A 20,627-nucleotide genomic window follows, 5' to 3' on the forward strand; every position below is an offset into this window, starting at 1 on the left:
TTGCTGTGAGCTGTGACGCCACTGCGCTCTACAGCTTGAGACTCTGTCTCAAAAAAAAAAAAAAAAAAAATGCCTGGGTGGCACCTGTGGCTCAGTGGGTAGGGCACCAGCCCCATATACCAAGGGTGATGGGTTCAAACCCAGCCCCAACCAAACTGCAACAACAATAAAAAAATAGCCAGGCATTGTGGCGGGCGCCTGTAGTCCCAGCTACTCAGGAGGCTGAGGTAAGAGGATCACTTGAGCCCAAGAGTTTGAGGTTGCTGTGAGCTGTAACACCATGGGATTCTTTCTACCCAAGGCAACAGAGTGAGACTCTGTCTCAATAAAAGAAAAAAAGTAGGGCGGCGCCTGTGGCTCAGTGAGTAGGGCGCCGGCCCCATATCCCAAGGGTGGGGGGTTCAAACCCAGCCCGGCCAAACTGCAACAACAACAGCAACAACAAAAAAAATAGCCGGGCGTTGTGGCGGGTGCGTGTAGTCCCAGCTACTCGGGAGGCTGAGGCAAGAGAATCGCTTAAGCCCAGGAGTTGGAGGTTGCTGTGAGCTGTGTGATGCCACGGCACTCTACCAAGGGCTATAAAGTGAGACTCTGTCTCTACAAAAAAAAAGAAAAAAAGCTATGCCAGACACCTATAGTCCCAGCTATTCAGGAGGCTCAGATAAGAGGATCACTTGAGCCCAGTAGCCTGAGGTTGCTGTGAGCTATGACACCATTGCACTCTACCTAGGATGACAAAGTAAGACTGTGTCTGAAAAAAAAAAAAAAAAGAAATCTCTTTATTGCCTTAGCGAGATTTGGGAAGAGAATGGCAGTAAACTGGTATGTTCAGTCTGTCCTGTCTAACCGGAAATCACTACTCTGTATTACTTTCGTAGCATATATTATACAACAAATTAAAATAACTTAGGTTTCATATGCTGTGAAAGTGGATTTTCTCAATACTTATAATATTTTATTGGTTTTAGATTGTAATGCCAGAGTCTTGAAGATAAATAGAAAGTTTACATCTTAAAGTAGTGCTTCCCAAATTTTTTGGCCATAGTACCTGTTTTTCTAGAAATACTTATTAATCTTTTAAGGAACATGATGTTCCTCAGGGTAGCGTGAGACATGTTGCTCTGAGCTCACTTAGGTACATAAACCACAGTTTGCTTATTTTCTCATGCAGAACTTTAGGGCATCAGCATTTTTTCACAGTTACAGAGTTTGAATGTATAAATGTTTTCTTTCTTTGTTAAGCAGGCTCAGGCCGGATTTGAACCTGCCACTTCTGATGCACAGGACTGGTGCTCTAACCACTGAGTTACGGGTGCTCAGCCATGCATAAATATATTTATGCCACAAACCAGATTGAGGGATCAGATATGACTGCTTGTGTTATCAGATTGTTTTACCTTTATAAAGATAGACCCTGTTTCTGTCACTATCAGCAACGTACCTATTTCCACATGTTCAGCAACAGGAGGAATGAGTAATCCAACAGGGAGCAAGGCAGAAGTCAGTGCGTTCTGTGACCTAGCTGTCGCATGCTGTCGTTCTGTACTGTCCTTTTGGTCATTAAAGTCGGCCCTATCCAGTGTGGGAGGATGTGGCCCAAGGACTAAAAGGGGTCATCTTGGAGGCTGACTGACTGCCCTCTGCCATCTCTCTCCGATGAATCTTGTTTTTCCATGTGCAGAATATACTCTTCCTCTCCCAAGGCCTCCAGATATTAGATCCCATTAGCACACCAGCCTGTAGTCCAGAATCTTGTTTTCTAAAAGTAGTGTGGATTTATACTCCTCGGTTGAGATTTCTTAAGTACAGTTACTTGACTTTTGTTTTTATTTATTTATTTTTTTGGAGACAGAGTCTCATAATGTCACCCTCAGTAGAGTGCCGTGGCTTCCCAAACTCTTGGGGCTCCAGTGATCCTCTTGCCTCAGTTTTTTTTTTTTTTTTTTTGAAACAGTCTCATTATGTTGCCTTGGGTAGAGTGTCATGCGTCACAGCTCACAGCAACCTCCAACTCTTGGGCTTAAGCAATTCTCTTGCCTCAGCCTCCCAAGTAGCTGGGACTATAGGTGCCTGCCACAACACCCAGCTGTTTTTCTGTTTGAGTTGTAATTGTTGTTTAGCTGGCTCAGGCTGGGTTCGAACCCATAAGCCTCTTTGTATGTGGCTGGTGCCCTAACCACTGTACTATGGGCGCTGAGGCTTAGTTCTTCTATTTTAGTATAGATGGGGTCTTGCTTTTGCTCAGGCTAGTCTCAAACTCGTGAGCTCAAGCTATCCACTCGCCTTGGCCTCCCAGAGTGCTAGGATTACAGGCATGAGCCACCACTCCTGGCTATAGTGCCTGATGTACATACTCTGGCAGAACAGGCATGGGATAACTGGTAGACACTCTCTTCTGAAGAGGGGAAGAAAATGTCCAGACTTGGTGGCTCACACCTATAATCCTAGCACTCTAGTATGCTGAGGAAGGTGGACTGCCTGAACTCAGGAGTTCGAGATCAGCCTGAGCAAGAGTGAGACCCCCAGCTCTTTAAAAAAAAAAAACAAAAAAAAAAAAACTAGTCGGGCATTGTGGCGGGTGCCTGTAGTCCCAGCTACTAAGGAGGCTGAGGCAAGAGGATCACTTGAGCCCAAGAGTTTAAGGTTACGGTAGGCTACAATGCCACAGCACTCCACCAACGGTGACAAACTGAGACTTTGTTTATTTAAATCAAGTGGTGTCATATCATATGTATTTTGTGTCTACAACTTTTATTCAGCATATTTTGTGACCCTCTTTCCAATTCAATACATTTAGACATGCCTTATTGTTTTTCATAACTATATAGTCACAATTTATTGAATGCACATAGATTACAGAGTAAAATAATTCTACATGGGCGGTGCCTGTGGCTCAGTCGGTAAGGCGCCGGCCCCATATACCGAGGGTGGCGGGTTCAAACCCGGCCCCGGCTGAACTGCAACAACAACAAAAAAATAGCCGGGCGTTGTGGCGGGCACCTGTAGTCCCAGCTACTCGGGAGGCTGAGGCAAGAGAAATCACTTAAGCCCAGGAGTTGGAGGTTGCTGTGAGCTGTGTGATGCCACGACACTCTACCGAGGGCTATAAAGTGAGACTCTGTCTCTACAAAAAAAAAAAAATAAAAAAATAATTCTACATGGGTAGTGTAAAAACTATCAGTTGATAACCTTCTCCTATTTTCTCCTTCCCAGAGGCAACTATTTGCCAGTACTGTGTTGGTGGCTCTTTTGCTGTTTTTATCCATTCACTGCCCTTTATTGGTTTCTCACTTACTTAGGCATTATCTACTTAGTTCCCACTACGGAAGGTTAGGAGTTAGCTCTTCCCCCCCCCACTGGCCTCTAACCCCTACATTTGCCCTTCTGTCTCCTCCTCCTTCCGATACAGTAGTATCATTTGGCTAAGCCAATATTGTGCTTTATATTATGACCAAGTAAATGCTGTTCACACTCAGCCATGTAATAGACCGTACTATGATTACTTTTCTTTCCTGTATAATTTTTTATTTTCTTTAGAGTTAATAATTGCTTGCTTGTTTGCTCTAGTTTTTCCGTGTACCTATTGGTGTTCAACTGTCAGTGTTTTTCTACTTGTCTAATTTTCTTCTTGATCTATTCAGGTATTTTGTCCGTCAGGTATTTCCCTAACCAGAGACCTTTACTCATATCCTGTCCAAAAAATAAGCTTAGTTTTCTGCTGGAGTATTGGAGTCTTCATTGGTCATAGACAAGTCTAGCAACATTCCATAAGCAGGAATCAAAGGTAGATGTGATCTACATGATTGCAAAGCCAACTTAAATGGTTTTTAGCTTTTTCATGGATTCCCTGAAGGAATCTTGCATCACCCATGTTCTGGAGGCACAGAGAACAATAATGTGTGAAAAAAACAAGGCAACACTAATGTAGAGGTGAAAGTGGTAGTCACTGCATGTGAAAACATTTTGGAAAACCTTAACCCATTTATTTTATTAAAATTTTACATATGTTTAAGAATGAGACATGATTTTTTTTTTTTTTTTTTTGAGACATTCTCACTCTGTGCCCCTGATAGAATGCCCTGTAATCATCACAGCTCACAGCACCCTCAAACTCTTGGGCTCAAGCAATCCCTTTGCCTCAGCCTCCTGAGTAGCTGGGACTACAGGTGCCTACCACAACACCTGGCTGGGTTTTTTTCTATAAAAGAATATTTTATTTAGTATTTTTATTTGACTAGTCAATTTTTTTTTTTGGAGACAGGGTGTCGCTGTGTTGCCCCAGCTGGAGTGCAGTAGCTATTCAAAGGTGAGATCATAGTGCACTACAGGCTTAAACTCCTAGGCTCAAGCAGTCCTCCCACCTGAGCCTTCTAAGTAGCTGGAACTACCATTGCATGCCACCACACCTATCTGACTAGTCAATTTTCAGTCCTATTTTTATTTTTATTTATTTTTTTTTTTGTGGTTTTTGGCCGGGGCTGGGTTTGAACCCGGCACCTCCGGCATATGGGACTGGCACCGTACTCCTTGAGCTACAGGCGCCGCCTCTTTTTTTTTTGTTTTTTTTTTCCTATTTTTATTTTGTTTCTACATCTTCAATATTTTTCTGTGTGTCTTGTGTGTTTATAAAGGTGTGTACACACACACACACACACACGTCAAGCACTGTGGCTCATGCCTGTAATCCCAGCACTTTAAAAAAGCATATACAGCTGAGGCAAGAGAATCGCCTACGCCCAGGAACTATAGGTTGCTGTGAGCTGTGTGATGCCACAGCACTCTACTGAGGGTGATAAACTGAGTGTCTCTACAAAAAAAAATAAAATAAAAATAAATAAATAAATAAAAAAGCACATACAGTGAACTTTACCTTTTTCATAGATGTATGAACTTTGCCAAACTTACATAGTGTATAACCACCACCTCAACTGAGGTAGAGTATTTCAATTATCCCTCAAATTTCTCTCACACCCCTTTGTAGGCAGTCTGCCTCTTCACTCCTATAAAAAACTATAAGAATTTTGTTCCTATAGTTTTGCTTTTTGTAGAATGTCCTATAAATGGAATCATATAGTATATAATTTTTTGCGCCTACCTTGTTTCATTTAGCATAATACCTTTGTCAATGTTGTTGCATTTATTGGTAGTTTGTTTTTATTGCTGAGTTGAATTCCTTCATATGAATATCTCATGCCGTCCTCAGAATTGGGTGGCTTGAACACTGTAGGACATCTAGATAAGAATTTTTTTTTGTTTTTTTGTTTTTGGCCGGGGCTGGGTTTGAACCCACCACCTCTGGCATTTGGGGACCGGCGCCCTACTCCTTGAGCCACAGGCGCCGCCCTAGATAAGAATTTTTAAACCGGGATGCGCCTGTGGCTCAGTGAGTAGGGCGCTGGCCCCATATACTGAAGGTGGTGGGTTCAAACCTGGCCCCAACCAAACTGCAACAAAAAATAGCCAGGCATTGTGGCGGGCGCCTGTAGTACCAACTACGAGGGAGGCTGAGGCAAGAGAAGCGCCTAAGTCCAAGAGCTGGAAGATGTTATGAGCTGTGACACCATGGCAATAAAGTGAAACTCTGTCTCTACAAAAAAAAAAAAAAAAAAAGAATTTTTAAACCTTGGTGACGCCTGTGACTCAGTGGGCAGGGTGCCAGCCCATATACTGAGGGTGGCAGGTTCAAACCCAGCCCCAGCCAAACTGCAACAAAAAAATAGCTGGAAGTTGTGGTGGGTGCCTATAGTCCCAGCTACTCGGGAGGCTGAGGCAAGAGAATTTTTAAACCTTTAGAGGAAAAATGAACTTTCAGGGCGGCGCCTGTGGCTCAGTGAGCGGGGCACCGGCCCCATATACCGAGGGTGGCGGGTTCAAGCCCGGCCCTGGCCAAACTGCAACAAAAAAATAGCCGGGCGTTGTGGCGGGCACCTGTAGTCCCAGCTACTCGGGAGGCTGAGGCAAGAGAATCGCTTAAGCCCAGGAGTTGGAGGTTGCTGTGAGGGACGCCACGGCACTCTACCCGAGGGCGATAGAGTGAAACTATGTCTCTACAAAAAAAAAAAAATGAACTTTCATGTATCAAGTAAAAATTTTTAAGCCAGAGCTGGGTGTGGTGGCTCATGACTATAATCACAGTAAGTCAGGAGGCTGAGGTGAGAAGATGACTTGAGGCCAGGAATTTGAGAACATCTTGGGCAACATAGTGAGACCTTGTCTCAAATACAAGACCTCGTGTTCAAAGTTACATAGAAAGTCTAATGCTAGGGTAGCGCCTGTGGCTCAGAGGAGTAGGGCACTGGTCCTATATATATATATATATATATATATATATATATATGCTGGAGGTGGCGGGTTCAAACCCAGCCCCAGCCAAAACTGCAAAAAAAAAAAAAAAAAACAGAAAGTCTATTGCTGGCTGGGTGCCTGCAGCTCAGTGGTTAGGGTGCTGGCCATATGCACCAGGGCTGGTGGGTTTGAACCTGGCCCAGGCCTGCTAAAACGAGACCAAACAAACAAAAAAAAATAGATGGGTGTTGTGGTGGGTACTTGTAGTTCCAGCTACTAGGGAGGCTGAGGCAAGAGAATTGTTTGAGCCCTAGAGTTTGAGCTTGAGCCCAAGAGTTTGAGGTTGCTGTGAGCTATGACGCCACGGCACTCTATAAAGGGCAACAAAGTGAGACTCTGTCTCAATTAAAAAAAAAAAGTCTATTGCTGTTTTTTCTTTTGGTAGGTATTGATTGGCAAGTACGACCTCCCTTATCAGGACTTCCTCCACTTGGTAAAATGCCTGTCAACAAGGAGCTTCATTTTAACACTTCCATTGCTAACTTGGTCATCCTTCGTGGGAAAGATGTGCAAAGTGCGGATCTGGGTAAGTAGTTAACATGACACTTTTGCACATGTGTATGGCACATCATTTTCCTGTGTTTACTCTTGGAGAAAAGAAAGTGTGCTTGCATGGCAAAATGTACCCATTGAATGGGTTAGAGTGGACACCAAGATAAAATTGGTTTAAAGAAGATAAAAGTTGGAGGCCGAGGCAGGTGGATTATTGAGCTCAGGGGTTTTAGATCTACTTGAGTAAAAGCGAGACCTCGTCTCTACTAAAAACAGAAAAAATTACCGGGGATTGTGGTAGGTGCCTTTAGTCCCAGCTACTCAGGAGCCTGAAGCAAGAGTATCACTTGACCCCAGGAGTTTGAGGTTGCTGTGGGAGGATCCCTTGAGCTTAGAAGTTAGCCTAAGCAAGAACAAGATCTGCCTCTACTAAAAATAGAAAAATTGGTCAGGTGAGGTGGCTCAAAACTGTAATCCTAGCACTCTGAGAGGCTGAGGCCAGTGGATTGTTTGAACTGAGGAGTTTGAGACCAGCCTGAGCAAGAGTGAGACCCCATCTCTACTAAAATAGAAAAACTATCTGGGCATTGTAGTGGACGCCTGCAGCCCCAGCTACTCAGAAGGCTAACACAAGAGGATTGCTCAAGCCCAAGAGTTTGAGGTTGTTCCGAGCTATGATGACACCATGGCACTCTAGCCAGGCCAACAGAGTGAGGCTCTGTTTCAAAAAGAAAAAAAAAGAAAAATTAGCTGGACATGGTGGTGTGTATCTATAGTAGTCCTAGCTACTCTGCAGGAGGGCACGAGAAGATTGCTTGAGACTAGGGGTTGAATTTGAGGTTGCAGTGAGCTACAATGATGTCACAGCACTCTAGTTAGGGTAACAGAGCAAGACCCGGTCTCAAAAAAAGAAAAAAGAGGCCTGGCACGGTGACTCACGCCTGTAATCCTAGCCCTCTAAGAGGCCAAGGCAGGTGGATTGCCCTGAGACGAGCCTTAGCAAGGTTCGAGACCAGCCTGAGCAAAAGAGAGACCTCGTCTCTAAAAATAGCTGGGTTTTGTGGCAGGCGCCTGTGGTCCCAGCTACTTGGGAGGCTGAGACAAGAGAATCTCTTGAGCCCCAAGGGTTGGAGGTTGCTGTGAGCTATGATACTATAGCACTCTACAGAGGATGACACAATGAAACTTTGTCTCAAGAAAAAAGAAAAGAGCAGTGTTCTTATTAGGCTTGTTTTTATCCATTAGGTCTCTAGGTTCACTTTATTCCTTTTTTTTGTTTGTTTTTTTGAGGTAGTCTCACTTTGATGTCCTGGGTAGAGTGCTGTGGTGTCATAGCCCACAGCAACCTCGAACTCCTGGGCTCAAGTGATCCTTTTGCCTCAGCCTTCTGAGTGTTTACAGGCAACCTTTACAATACCAAGCTAGCTTTTCTGTTTTTTTTTTCTAGTAGAGATGGGGTCTGCTTTGCTTAGGCTGGTCTTGAACTCCTGAGCACAGGTGATTCACCTGCTTCAGCATCCCAGAGTGCTAGGATTACAGGTGTGAGCCACTGTGACCGGCCCATTTTATCTTTCTTTGATGGCTTTAGTAGTGTCATATTTGCTACTGTGTTTTGTGAGTGTGTTTTTTTTTTTCTTAATATCAATAGGGTCTCACTGTGTTGCCGCAGCTGGTCTCAAACTCTTGGCCTCAAGTGATCCTCCCACCTCAGCTTCCAAAAATGCTAGGATTGGCTGGGTGTGGTGGCTCATGCCTGTAATCTTAGCACTCTGGGAGGCTAAGGTGGGTAGATTGCCTGAGTGCACGAGTTTGAGACCAGCCTGAGCCAGAGTGAGACCCTGTCTCTAAAAACAGCCAGGCATTGTGGTGGACACCTGTAGTCCCAGCTACTGGGAGTCAGAGGCAAGAGAATCACTTGAGCCCCAAGGGTTGGAAGTTGCTGTGAGCTATGATGCCATTAGCACTCTCTGGAGGGCAACAAAGTGAGACTGTCACAAAAAATAAAAAATAAATAAAGTGCTATAGGATTATGGGTGTGGGCCTCTGTACCTGGCCACACTGGCTACTTCTTGCTGTGATATAAAGAAAACCAGGGTGGTGCCTGTGGCTCAGTGAGTAGGGCACCGGCCCCATATACCAAGGGTAGTGGGTTCAAACCCGGCCTCCGCAACCAAAAAATAGCTGGGTGTTGTGGCGGGCGCCTCTAGTCCCAGCTGCTTGGGAGGCTGAGGCAAGAGAATCGCTTAAGCCCAAGAGTTTGAGGTTGCTGTGAGCCATGTGAAGTCATGGCACTCTACCCGAGGGCGGTAAAGTGAGACTCTGTCTCTACAAAAAAAAAAAAAAAAGAAAGAAAGAAAACCAATCAATTTACTCCTTATAATGTCCCTTAGACATTGCACTAATAATAATGTAAAATAGGGGCGGCACCTGTGGCTCAAGGAGTAGGGCGCCAGTCCCATATGCCGGAGGTGGCGGGTTCAAACCCAGCCCCGGCCAAAAACCACACACACACACAAAAAAAAATGTAAAATAGATCATTTCAGCTGGGTACAGTGGCTCACACCTGTAATCTTCCTGCTTCAACCTCCCAAGTAGCTACTACTATAGGCATTTGTGTGCCAATATATCTAGCCAGTTTTTCTTATATATTGTTTTGGTTTTAATTTAAGTTTTCAAATTTCAGATTAATGTTAGGGTAGAAATGATTAGGTTACAATGTTTGTATTTGTTAGGTAAGGTCCCTGTTGTAGTTGTATCCCACACCCAGGAGGTGTGCCATGCACCCTTACATTGTGCCCATAAGCTAGGAACACCTTCCTCCTTTCCTCCCTCCTCCCACCCTGAATGGAATTGAGTTGTTCACTTATGTGGGCATGCTTTAGTTTGTCTATTGGCTTCATATCAGTATTGAGTCCATTGGATGCTTTTTTCATTCAGGTTTTCTTTTATTTACTGGCCTCCCAAGGTGTTGGTGTTACAGGTGTAGTCCCTGTCCCTGACCAAAATAAGGAGATTTTTAAAAGGATATATAAAGTCATTCATCTTTCAAAATTCGCCCACAGCAATGACATGGATGCACAAGTTGTTCTTATGTAGATGTTCATTGCAATATCTTTCACATTAACAAAATGTGGGAACAACCTACATACCTAAGACTAGGAAACTTTTTTAAATTAGGAAACTTCTTAAACAGGCTGGGCACAGTGGCTCATGCCTACAAGCTTAGCATTCTGGGAGGCTGGATTTCTTGAGCTCAGGAGTCCGAGACCAGTGTAAGCAAAAGCTAGGCCCCATCTTACTAAAATTAGAAAAACTATCCAAGTGTAGTGGCACCTGCCTATAGTCCCAGTTACCCAGGAGGCTGAGGCAAGAGCATAGTTTGACACCAGAAATTTGAGATTGCTGTGAGCTATGATGTCATGATACTCTACCCAGGAGTGACAGACTGAGGCCCTGTCTCAAAAAAAAAAAAAGAAAATAAAAAAGAGAAAAAAAAAAAGCCAGGCATGGTAGCTCAGGCCTATAATCCTAGCACTCTGGGAGGCCGAGGTGGGTGGATCGCCTGAGCTCAGGAGCTCAGGAGTTTTAAGAGACCAGCCTGAGCAAGAACGAGACCCCATCTCTAAAAAATAGCCGGGCATGGTGGTGGGAGCCTGTAATCCCAGCTACTTGGGAAGCTGAGGCAAGAGGATTGCTTGTGCCCAAGAGTTTGAGGTTGTTGTGAGGTATGATGCCTTGGCACTCTACCAAGGGTGACAAAGTAAGACTCTGTCTCAAAAAAAAAAAAAAAGAAAGAAAGAAAGAAAGGCTGGGCTAGGTAGCTCATGCCTGTAATCCTAGCACTCTGGGAGGCTAAGGTGGGGTGGATTGCTTGAGCTCACGAGTTCGAGAACAGCCTAAGCAAAAGCGAGACCCTGTCTCTACTAAAAATAGAAAGACTGAGGCAAGATTGTTGCTTGAGCCCAAGTGTTGGAGGTTGCTGTGAGCTATGATGTCCTGGCACTCTACTCAGGGCATCAGCTTGAGACGATGTCTCAAAAAAAAAAAATTAGAAAACCTCTTAAACAAATTTTGGGATAATTCACATAAGGGACCCTCAAAGATAAGTTATATTTATTGATATAAAAAGAGGTTGATGATATTACATAGAATGAAAAATGCAGGCTGAGCACAGTGGTTCATACCTGTAATACCAGCGACTTTTGGAGGCCAAGGCATTACTTGAGGGCAGGAATTTGAAACCAGCCTGGAGAACATAGGCATTTGTGTGCCAATATATATAGCCAGTTTTTCTTATATATTGTTTTGGTTTTAATTTAAGTTTTCATTAAAACCAAATGAAACGGGGTCATTGACCCCGTTGTTTTCCTCCCACCTCGGACACCCAGAGTGCTGGGATTATAGGTATGAGCCACTTTGCTGGCTCTTTTAATGCCTGTTTTTTTTTTTTTTAATTAATGCTAATTTTAAAAGGCAAAAAAAATTTTTTGAATGAAATATACAAGAAAATATTCATCTATTAATTTGTTTTCACAATGATTAATTGATGCTATAAAGAATGGCTCATGTTGTTTTTACTCTAGAGGGATTTAAAGACCCAGCTCTCTATACCTCCTGGTTAAAGCCTGTTGATGCTTTCAACGTGTGGAAAACCCAGCGAGCCTTTAGGAAGTATGAGAAGTCTGCAGCCTTGGTCAGCAACAGCCAGTTCTTAGTGAAACCACTCGATATGATTGTGGGCAAAGCATGGAATATGTTTGCTTCAAAGTAAGTAAAGAATAAGTCTACAAATTTTTCTAACCTCAGGTAGACGATACCGTGTTAAAGCATGAAGCCGGATGTGGAGTAAGCACGGTTACTCCTTAGTAGGTGTGAAGACTTGGGCATCTTGCTTCAAGGCTTCATTTCCTCACCTATGAAACTGGTCCTGACTGAGAAAATTTCGGGTGAGAATTAAATGAGATAATCATGTAAAGCACCTAGTATAATGCCTCACTAGTAAATGATATTATTATTATTTTAATATTATTATTCTTGTTAACTAAGTGAATATTTTCTTTTTTTTTTTTTTTTTTTGTAGAGACAGAGTCTCACTTTATGGCCCTTGGTAGAGTGCCGTGGCCTCACACAGCTCACAGCAACCTCCAACTCCTGGGCTTAGGCGATTCTCCTGCCTCAGCCTCCCGAGCGGCTGGGACTACAGGCGCCCGCCACAATGCCCGGCTATAAATGAATATTTTCCAAGCCACAAGAAATTAAAGTAGAAATTTCATTATAAGGCAGGGACAATAAATAAGTTTCAAAACTAAGATGCTTAGGAGAATGGAAGAAATCCTGCTCTTCCTCAGTAAGATACATGGCAAGTTAAACTCTGATACTAGGGAAAGTCCACTTGATACTAAGAAATATCTTACTAGGGTTCTTGACCTCTACCACAATTACTTAATGTCAAAGCAAAATTCCTCAAATGTCTCAACAAAGCCTCTACCAATAGCCCAGCTGTCCTGCGGTGGCCATTCCATAATTCCCTAGTCCTCAGCACCGGGAACCCTCTGTTTTCTTTGGCTATCATTCTCTTCCCACTCTTACTATATGGTAGCGGCATTATTATGCCAATTTAATCCACATCTGCCCTTGATATTCTTTTTTTTTTTTTTTTTTTGTTTGTTTGTTTGTTTTTGGCCGGGGCTGGGTTTGAACCCGCCACCTCCAGCATATGGGACTGGCGCCCTACTCCTTGAGCCACAGGTGCCACCCTGATATTCTTTTTTAGACATGATTTCTCCTGCCTCAGAACATTTTGGGGGATGGAAGGGATTGAGAGGACCACCTTGACATAACTACAAATTATTATTTTTTTTTAGAGACAGAGTCCCACCCTATGCCCCTGAGCAAAGTGCCGTGGCATCACAGCTCACAGCAACCTCCAACTCCTTGGCTTAGGCGATGCTCTTGCCTCAGCCTCCCAAGTAGCTGGGACTCCAGGTGCCCGCCACAATGCCTGGCTATTTTTTTGTTGCAATTTGGCCAGGGCTGGGTTTGAACCTGCCACCCTCAGTATATGGGCCTGGTGCCCCATAACTACAAATTAAATGTCTGAAAAGCACTTGGGGTGCTTTGCCACATTCCTAGAACCGGATTGATGTGTTTTTTAGCTTCAATCCTTAGAAGAAACTTCTCAGACACTTTTTAGAATTTATATTAAACCCAGTCATCTCCTATAGGGTGTTAAAGATGTGTTGGGTGGACAACCAAATCTGAACATGCTGCTTTTTCCTTTTTTTTAAGAGATAGAGTCTCAGTTTATCACCCTCCATAGAGTGCTGTGGCGTCACAGCTCACAGCAACCTCCAGCTTTGGGGCTTAGACAATGCTCTTGCCTCAGCCTCCCGAGTAGCTGGGACTACAGGTGCCTGCCACAATGCTTGGCTATTTTTTGTTGCACTTTGGCCAAGGCCGCGTTCGAACCTGCCACCCTCGGTATATGGGGCCGGCGCCCTACCCACTCCACAGGCGTCGCCCACATGCTGCTTTTTCCTGTGGGCTGCTGCTTGTCAGTCTCTTGAACACTAACAAAACAGGGAGTTTGCCATAAATTCTGAAAGCTCACTAATCTCTGCAGTAAAAAAAATGTAGCAAATATAAGACTTCTAAGACATTCAGTGATCTTCAAATGTTCATAAGCTAGAAAAAGTCTATTCATTGATTTTAAGAGTTAATTCAATGAGGCTGGGTGCAGCGTCTCAAGGTTGTAATCCTAACACTCTGGGAGGCCAAGGCAGGTGGAGTGCTTGAGCTCAGGAGTTCGAGGGCAGCCTGAGCAAGAGTAAGACCCGTCTCTACCAAAAATAAAAAAACTCAGCTGGGCATTGTGGCAGGCACCTTTAATCTCAGCTACTTGGAAGGCTGTGGTGGGAACATTGCTTGAATCCAGGAGTTTGAGGGTGCTGTGAGCTAGGCTGATGCCACAGTACTGTAGACAGGGGTAACAGAGTGAGACTGTCTCAAAAGGAAAAAAATAAAGCCCCAGCAAAGTGGCTCACTCCATAATCCTAGCACTCTGGAAGGTGGAGATGGGTGGATTGCTTGAGCTCAGGAGTTTGAGACCAGCCCAAGCGAGAGCAAGACCCTGTCTCTCCAAAAAACAAAAAAAAAAATAATAATAATGATAGAAAAACTAGCCTAGCATTGTGGCAGGCACTGTAGTCCCAGCTACTCGAGAGGCTGAGGCAAGAAGATTGCTTAAGACCAAGAGTTTGAGGTTCTTGTCAGTTGTAATGCCACAGCACTCTACCTAGGGTGAAAAAAATAAGTTATTCACCAGCCTGAAATTTTACTTTTATTTTCTTACCAGAGCCTACATTCATCAGTACACAAAATTTGGAATTGAAGAGGAGGACTTCTTGGACAGTTTCACATTGTTAGAGCAGGTTGTTGCCAGTTACTGTAACCTCTGATCTTAAACAAAGGAGAAAAGTATCTTGAAGCATTTCTGGACTAAAATATTTTCTTTCTTCTTTCTTTTTTGAGACAGTCTCACTTTGTTACCCTTAGCAGATTGCCTTGGCTTCATGGCTCACAGCAACCTCAAACTCCTGGGCTTAAGCCATTCTCTTGCCTCAGCCTCCTGAGTAGCTGGGACTACAGGTGCCTGCCACAACACCCAACTATTTTTAGCAGTGAGATCTTGCTCTGGCAGGCTGGTCTCAAAGCTGTAATCTTAGGCAGTCCACCTGCCTCAGCTTCCCAAGTGCTGGGATTACAGGTGTGAGCCACCGCATCTGGCCCTGGACTAAAATATTTTTTTTTTCTTTTTTTTTTTTGTAGAGACAGAGTCTCACTGTACCGCACTCCGATAGAGTGCCATGACGTCACACGGCTCACAGCAAACTCTTAACTCTTGGGCTTATGCGATTCTCTTGCCTCAGCCTCCCAAGTAGCTGGGACTACAGGTGCCCACCACAACGCCCGGCTATTTTTTTGTTGCAGTTTGGCCGGGGCTGGGTTTGAACCCGCCACCTTTGGCATATGGGGCTGGCGCCCTACTCACTGAGCCACAGGTGCTGCCTGGACTAAAATATTTTCAATACTACTTTGTGAGGCTTTAACAAATCCTAACTGTTGGCTCAGCGCCTGTAGCTCAGTGGCTAGGGCATCAGCCACATACAGCGGAGTTAGTGGGTTTGAACCCAGCCTGGCCTGCCAAACAACAGTGACAATTTACAACCAAAAAATAGCCATGCGTTGTGACAGGCAGCACTCTACCGAGGGTGACATAGTGAGACTCGGCCTCAAAAAAAAGAATCCTAACTGTTAAAGTAACAAAGTAGAATGCTGAGTCAATTCTGTACACTACCCACAGAAAAGGAGGAGGAAATCTTTTAAAGGAAGACTAGCATGTTTTCAGAGAAAATATCTACTTGGGGCAAGGCACTGTGGCTCAAGCCTGTAATCCTAGCACTCTGGTAGGCTGAGGCAGGTGGATTGCTTGAGCTCACAGGTTTGAGATCAGCCTGAGCAAGAGGGACTCCCCATTTCTACTGAAAATAGAAAAACTACCTGGGCATTGTGGTGGGCACCTGTAGTCCCAGCTACTAGGGAGGCTGAGGCAGGAGGATTGCTCAAGCCCATGAGTTTGAGGTTGCTGTGAGCTATAATGCCTCAGCACTCTACCCAGGGTGACAGTGTAAGACTGTCTCAAAAAAAAAAAAAGGCCAGGCAAGGTGCTTCACGCCTGTAATCCTAGCACCCTGGGATGCCAAGACGGATGGATGGCTTGAGCTTAAGAGTTCAAAACCAGCCTGAGCAACAGTAAGACCCCATCTTTACTAAAAATAGAAAAATGGAGGCAAGAGGATCTCTTGAGCCCAAAAGTTGGAGGTTGCTGTGAGTTATGATGATGCCATGATGCCAGGGCACTTTATCCACGGTGACAGAGTTAGACTCTGTCTCAAAAAAAAGAGGGCGGGGCCTGTGGCTCAGTGGATAGAGCAATGGCCCCATATAGCGAGGGTGGTGGGTTTAAACCCGGCCCCAGCCACACTGCAACAACAGCAACAAAAAATAGCTGGGCGTTGTGGTGGGTACCTGTAGTCCCAGCTGCTCGGGAGGCTGAGGCAAGAAAATCACCTAAGCTCAGGAGTTGGAGGTTGCTGTGAGCTGTGATGCCACGCCACTCTATCGAGGGTGATAAAGTGATGTCTCAAAACAAAAAAAAAGAAAGAGACTCAGTTCCCATAGTTCAGTAGTTAGGGCACCAGCCACATACACCGAGGTTGGTGGGTTCAAGCCCAGCCCAGGCCAGTTAAACAACAATGACAACAACAACAACAAAATAGCCAGGCGTTGTAGCGGGCTCCTATAGTCCCAGCTACTTGGGTGGCTAAGGCAAGAAAATCACTTGAACCTAAGAGTTGGAGGTTGCTGTGAGCTGTGATGCCACTGCACTCAACCGAGGGTGACAGTGAGATCTGTCTCAAAAAAAAAAGGAAAGAAAGAAAAAGAAAATATCTAATTGGCATTTCATTTGTAAGAAAAAAATTGGTGCTTCTGTAAAGAACTTTGGAAAGATTCTGCTGAGATTTTGGAACTCTGGAACTATCCAAGAAAAGGGACTATTCTGTTTGTCTTCAAGGTTCCTTAATCTTTCCACTTTAGTCCAAAAAGGATTCACTGAATAGCAACGAAATTTACATAGCAGAATCTAAAGCTAAGAAATTGTAACTCTGGGATGACGTCTGCGGCTCAAGGAGTAGGGCACCAGCCCCATATACCGGAGGTGGCGGGTTCAAACCCACCCTGGCCAAAAACTGCAAAAAAAGAAAGAAATTGTAACTCAGTAGGAATGCTTTGAACCACAAGAGGGGGATGTTGTCAAATGTTACAGCATGAACATCTATTTTAAATGTTCTGTTAACGACGGGGTTTCCATTCTTAGCAGCTATTTAAAAATAAATGTCAGGATAATGATAAATGCTTATGCATAAATAAAAAATTAGTAAATACGTGTTTTGCTTTTGTAAAACTCTGAGTATGAGAAAATTGGGTCACATTTTGTTTTGGACCTTGGAATGCCAGAGATGAAATTGATTTTATCGAACCATTGCTTTATAATGGCTTATAGGAGCCAGGTGCAGTGGCATGCACCTATTATCCCAGTGACTCTAGAACCCGAGGCAGGAGGATCCCTTAAGCCTTTGAGTTCAAGACAAGCCTGGGAAACATAGTGAGACCCTTCTTTCTTTTTTTTAAAGAAATTGCTAGGGTGACGCCTGTGGCTCAGTGGGCAGGGCTCCAGCCCCATATACTGAGGGTGGCAGGTTCAAACCCAGCCCCGGCCAAACTGCAACAAAAAAAGTAGCCGAGCATTGTGGCAGGCACCTGTAGTCCCAGCTACTTGGAAGGCTGAGGCAAGAGAATCGCCAAAGCCCAGGAGTTGGAGGTTGCTGTGAGCAGTGTGACACCACGGCACTCTACTGAGGGTAACAAAGTGAAACTGTCTCTACAAAATAAATAAATAAATAAATAAAAATAAAAGAAATTGCTAGGCTAGGTGCAGTGGCTCATGCCTGTAATCCTTACTCTGGGAAGCCGAGGCAGGTGGATTGCTTGAACTCAGGACTTCCAGACCAGCCTGAGCAAGAGTGACACCCCATCTCTACTAAGGATGGGGGAAAAAAAACCCAACTAGCCAGGTGTTGTGGTCCCAACTACTCAAGAGGCTGAAGCAAGAGGAACGCTTGAGCTGAAAGAGTTGAACGTTACTGTGAGCTAGGAGGCCACAGCACTCTACCCAGGGTGACAGGGTGAGACTCTGTCTCAAAACAAATAAATTAATAAATCACTTACCGGTGTTTAGCTAGTATAGATGATGGCTATGTGCTTTGCAATAAAAGGGGTAAGAACTTTCACCCAAATTTTTCACTATGTTGAGAAAATTACCACCAAGGAAATTGACACACAAGAGATGTAGTTTCACTCAGAAGGATAAAACACACTTGAAAATTGGCAACTAGGTGGCGCCTGTGGCTCAGTCGGTAGGGTGCCGGCCCCATATGCCGAGGGTGGCGGGTTCAAACCCGACCCCGGCCCGAACTGCAACAAAAAAATAGCCGGGCCTTGTGGCGGGTGCCTGTAGTCCCAGCTACTCGGGAGGTTGAGGCAGGAGAATCGCTTAAGCCCAGGAGTTGGAGGTTGCTGTGAGCTGTGTGAGGCCACGGCACTCTACCGAGGGCCATAAAGTGAAACTGTCTCTACAAAAAAAAAAAAAAAAAAGAAAATTGGCAACTAACTTTGAGGGAAATGGTATATTTCCATAAAACACATGACATGCAGTGTATTAACAAATGTAAAACGGAAAATAAATAGGAACATGTGTCCTTTCAGCCAGATCTACCAGTAGTGATTTTTATATGGAAAAATGACAGTTCACAGTTTCCCTGGTTTCTTCCTTTTCTTTCCATATGGAAATAATTACCTTTTTGCTGTTTTTATTATCAACTGTTGCTATGATTTAAAATACTGAACCATATCTTATTTCTAAGGAATGTAAAAATGGTCTGTTCAGCTGCTAAAAGGCACACCCCACTGCTGCATTTTGTTAACCCAAGTATACTTGAAAAATAATTAGATCATCATTTTACAAAACTAAGTTAAAGTAATTGTTTAGGCATTAAAGAAATCCAAAGACTGAAACAGTTTCCCAGATGAAAGTAGCATTAATGAAGATCTGTAACTGACTTACCTCAGCAAGGGAGGAACCTTGCTAGAAGTTAAGCTTAAAGAAAGTTGTAAGTGGAAATTATTTGATGTTTGAGGAACGAATAGGGTCAAGTATATTTCTAATCTGGCAACTCATAGAACAGTGGCGGGTGAACACTAGGAATAAACCCCAATTGGACCAACCTCTGCATCATCCGTCCCCTTATACTGTTTGACCTTTTCTCTTCTTTGAGACAGAGTCTTATTTTGTTATCTAAGCTTCAAGTGATCCTTTTTCCTCCGCCTCCCAAAACACTGGGATTGTAGGTATGAGCCACTGCACCCAGCCTTGACCCTTTTTTATGATCTACAACTGCATTTTTATTTTTATTTTTTGCAGTGTTTGGCCAGAACCTGGTTTGTACCCACCACCTCAGGCATATGGGGCCAGCACCATACTCCTTGAGCCACAGGCACCACCAGCAACTGCATTATTTGATAAGTGTGAATTCTAAACATATTAAAGCTTATTTTAAACATTTACATGGAAAATACCTTTTCTTGTCTATTTGGAATAACAAAATTTTTGCTCTTAGGGTTGTGAGTTTAATTTAGAACACAGTGGGTCAGCACCTGTGGCTCAGTGGGTAGGGCACCGGCCCCATATACTGAGGGTGGTGGGTTCAAACCCGCCCCGGCCAAACTGCAACGACAACAACAATAACAAAATAGCCAGGCGTTGTGGCGGGTGCCTGTAGTCCCAGCTACTCAGGAGGCTGAGACAAGAGAATTGCCTAAGCCCAGGAGTTGGAGGTTGCTGTGAGCTGTGACACCACGGCACTCTACTGAGGGCAATAAAGTGAGACTCTTTCTCTACAAAAAAATTAAAAATAAAAATATAAAAACACAAGAAAGCTAATGTCAGTGTTTCAAGATATGGAATGTCTTTGGAAATACACTTTGATTTGTGTGAAGAAAATGGCTAATCAACCAGGACAACATTAGAATCATAAACTCCTGGGCCTGTTACTGATCCAGAAAATTTTGAAAATGTAATTTTTTAGATTACTGGGTAACTGGCATACTATGTTTTCAAAGATTATTCTGCAGAGCCAGGATACACCCTTGAGGACAGTGAGTACAGTGTAAATGCAAACTATTTCTTTTATTTTATTTATTTATTTTTTTTTTTGTAGAGACAGAGTCTCACTGTACCGGCCTTGGTAGAGTGCCGTGGCGTCACACGGCTCACAGCAACCTCCAGCTCTTGGGCTTACGTGATTCTCTTGCCTCAGCCTCCGAGCAGCTGGGACTACAGGCTGCAAACTATTTCTTATTTTCAAACCTTTTCCTTCTTTATCTCCCCCCAGTTGTGCTTTTCTCGAGAGCTATTTAAGCTGTAAAACGTATTTCTTTCCTACTCTCTTTACTACAGGGCATCCCAAAAGCCTCCATACATAGGGAAAATCATTTTTAAAATGACTTTTTTTGTTTGTTTATAGTTTTTGGCCAGGACTGGGTTTGAACCCGCCACCTCTGGTATATGGGGCCAGCACCCTACTCCTTGAGCCACAGGCGCTGCCCGATTTTTTTTTTTTGACAGATTCTCACTTTGTCGCCCTTGGTAGAGTGACATGGCAGTGTCATAGCTCACAGCAACCTCAAACTCTTGGGCTCAAATGATTCTCTTGGCTCAGCCTCCCAAGTATCTGGGACTACAGGTGCCCTCCACAAGGCCTGGCTGTTTTTAAGATGGGGTCTTGCTCTTGCTCAGGCTGGTTTCGAACCTTTGAGCTCAAGCAGTCCACGTGCTTTGGCCTCCCAGAATGCTAGGATTACAGACATGAGCCACTGCACCCAGCCTTAAAAATGATTATTTTATTTTATTTATTTATTTTCAAGACAAGTCTTGCTTTGTCATCCCTAGTAGAGTGCTTTGGCATCACAGCTCACAGCAACCTCAGACTCTAGAGTGTAAGGGATTCTTTTCCTCAGCCTCCCAAGTAGCTGAAACTACAGGCACTGCCACAAAAACGATACTTTTAATTAATAAGGATACATTTAGTCACAATTTCCCACCTTCCCCCCAA

At 44.0% G+C, this 20,627-nt stretch overlaps 1 protein-coding gene across 1 annotated transcript in view; it reads left to right on the forward strand.

Annotated features, from left to right (window-relative positions):
- Window positions 1-14,613, forward strand: part of TUBD1 (tubulin delta 1) — a 33,608-nt gene extending 18,995 nt beyond the window's left edge. The window contains exons 7-9 of the mRNA XM_053568043.1: window positions 6,731-6,871; window positions 11,421-11,604; window positions 14,192-14,613. Coding sequence (XP_053424018.1) covers window positions 6,731-6,871; window positions 11,421-11,604; window positions 14,192-14,294 — 428 coding nt within the window. The 3' untranslated portion in view covers window positions 14,295-14,613. The remainder of the gene's footprint in view (window positions 1-6,730; window positions 6,872-11,420; window positions 11,605-14,191) is intronic.
- The last annotated feature ends 6,014 nt before the right edge of the window (window positions 14,614-20,627 follow it).

The sequence above is a fragment of the Nycticebus coucang genome, chromosome 18, assembly GCF_027406575.1.
Source record: "Nycticebus coucang isolate mNycCou1 chromosome 18, mNycCou1.pri, whole genome shotgun sequence".
NCBI lineage: Eukaryota > Metazoa > Chordata > Mammalia > Primates > Lorisidae > Nycticebus > Nycticebus coucang.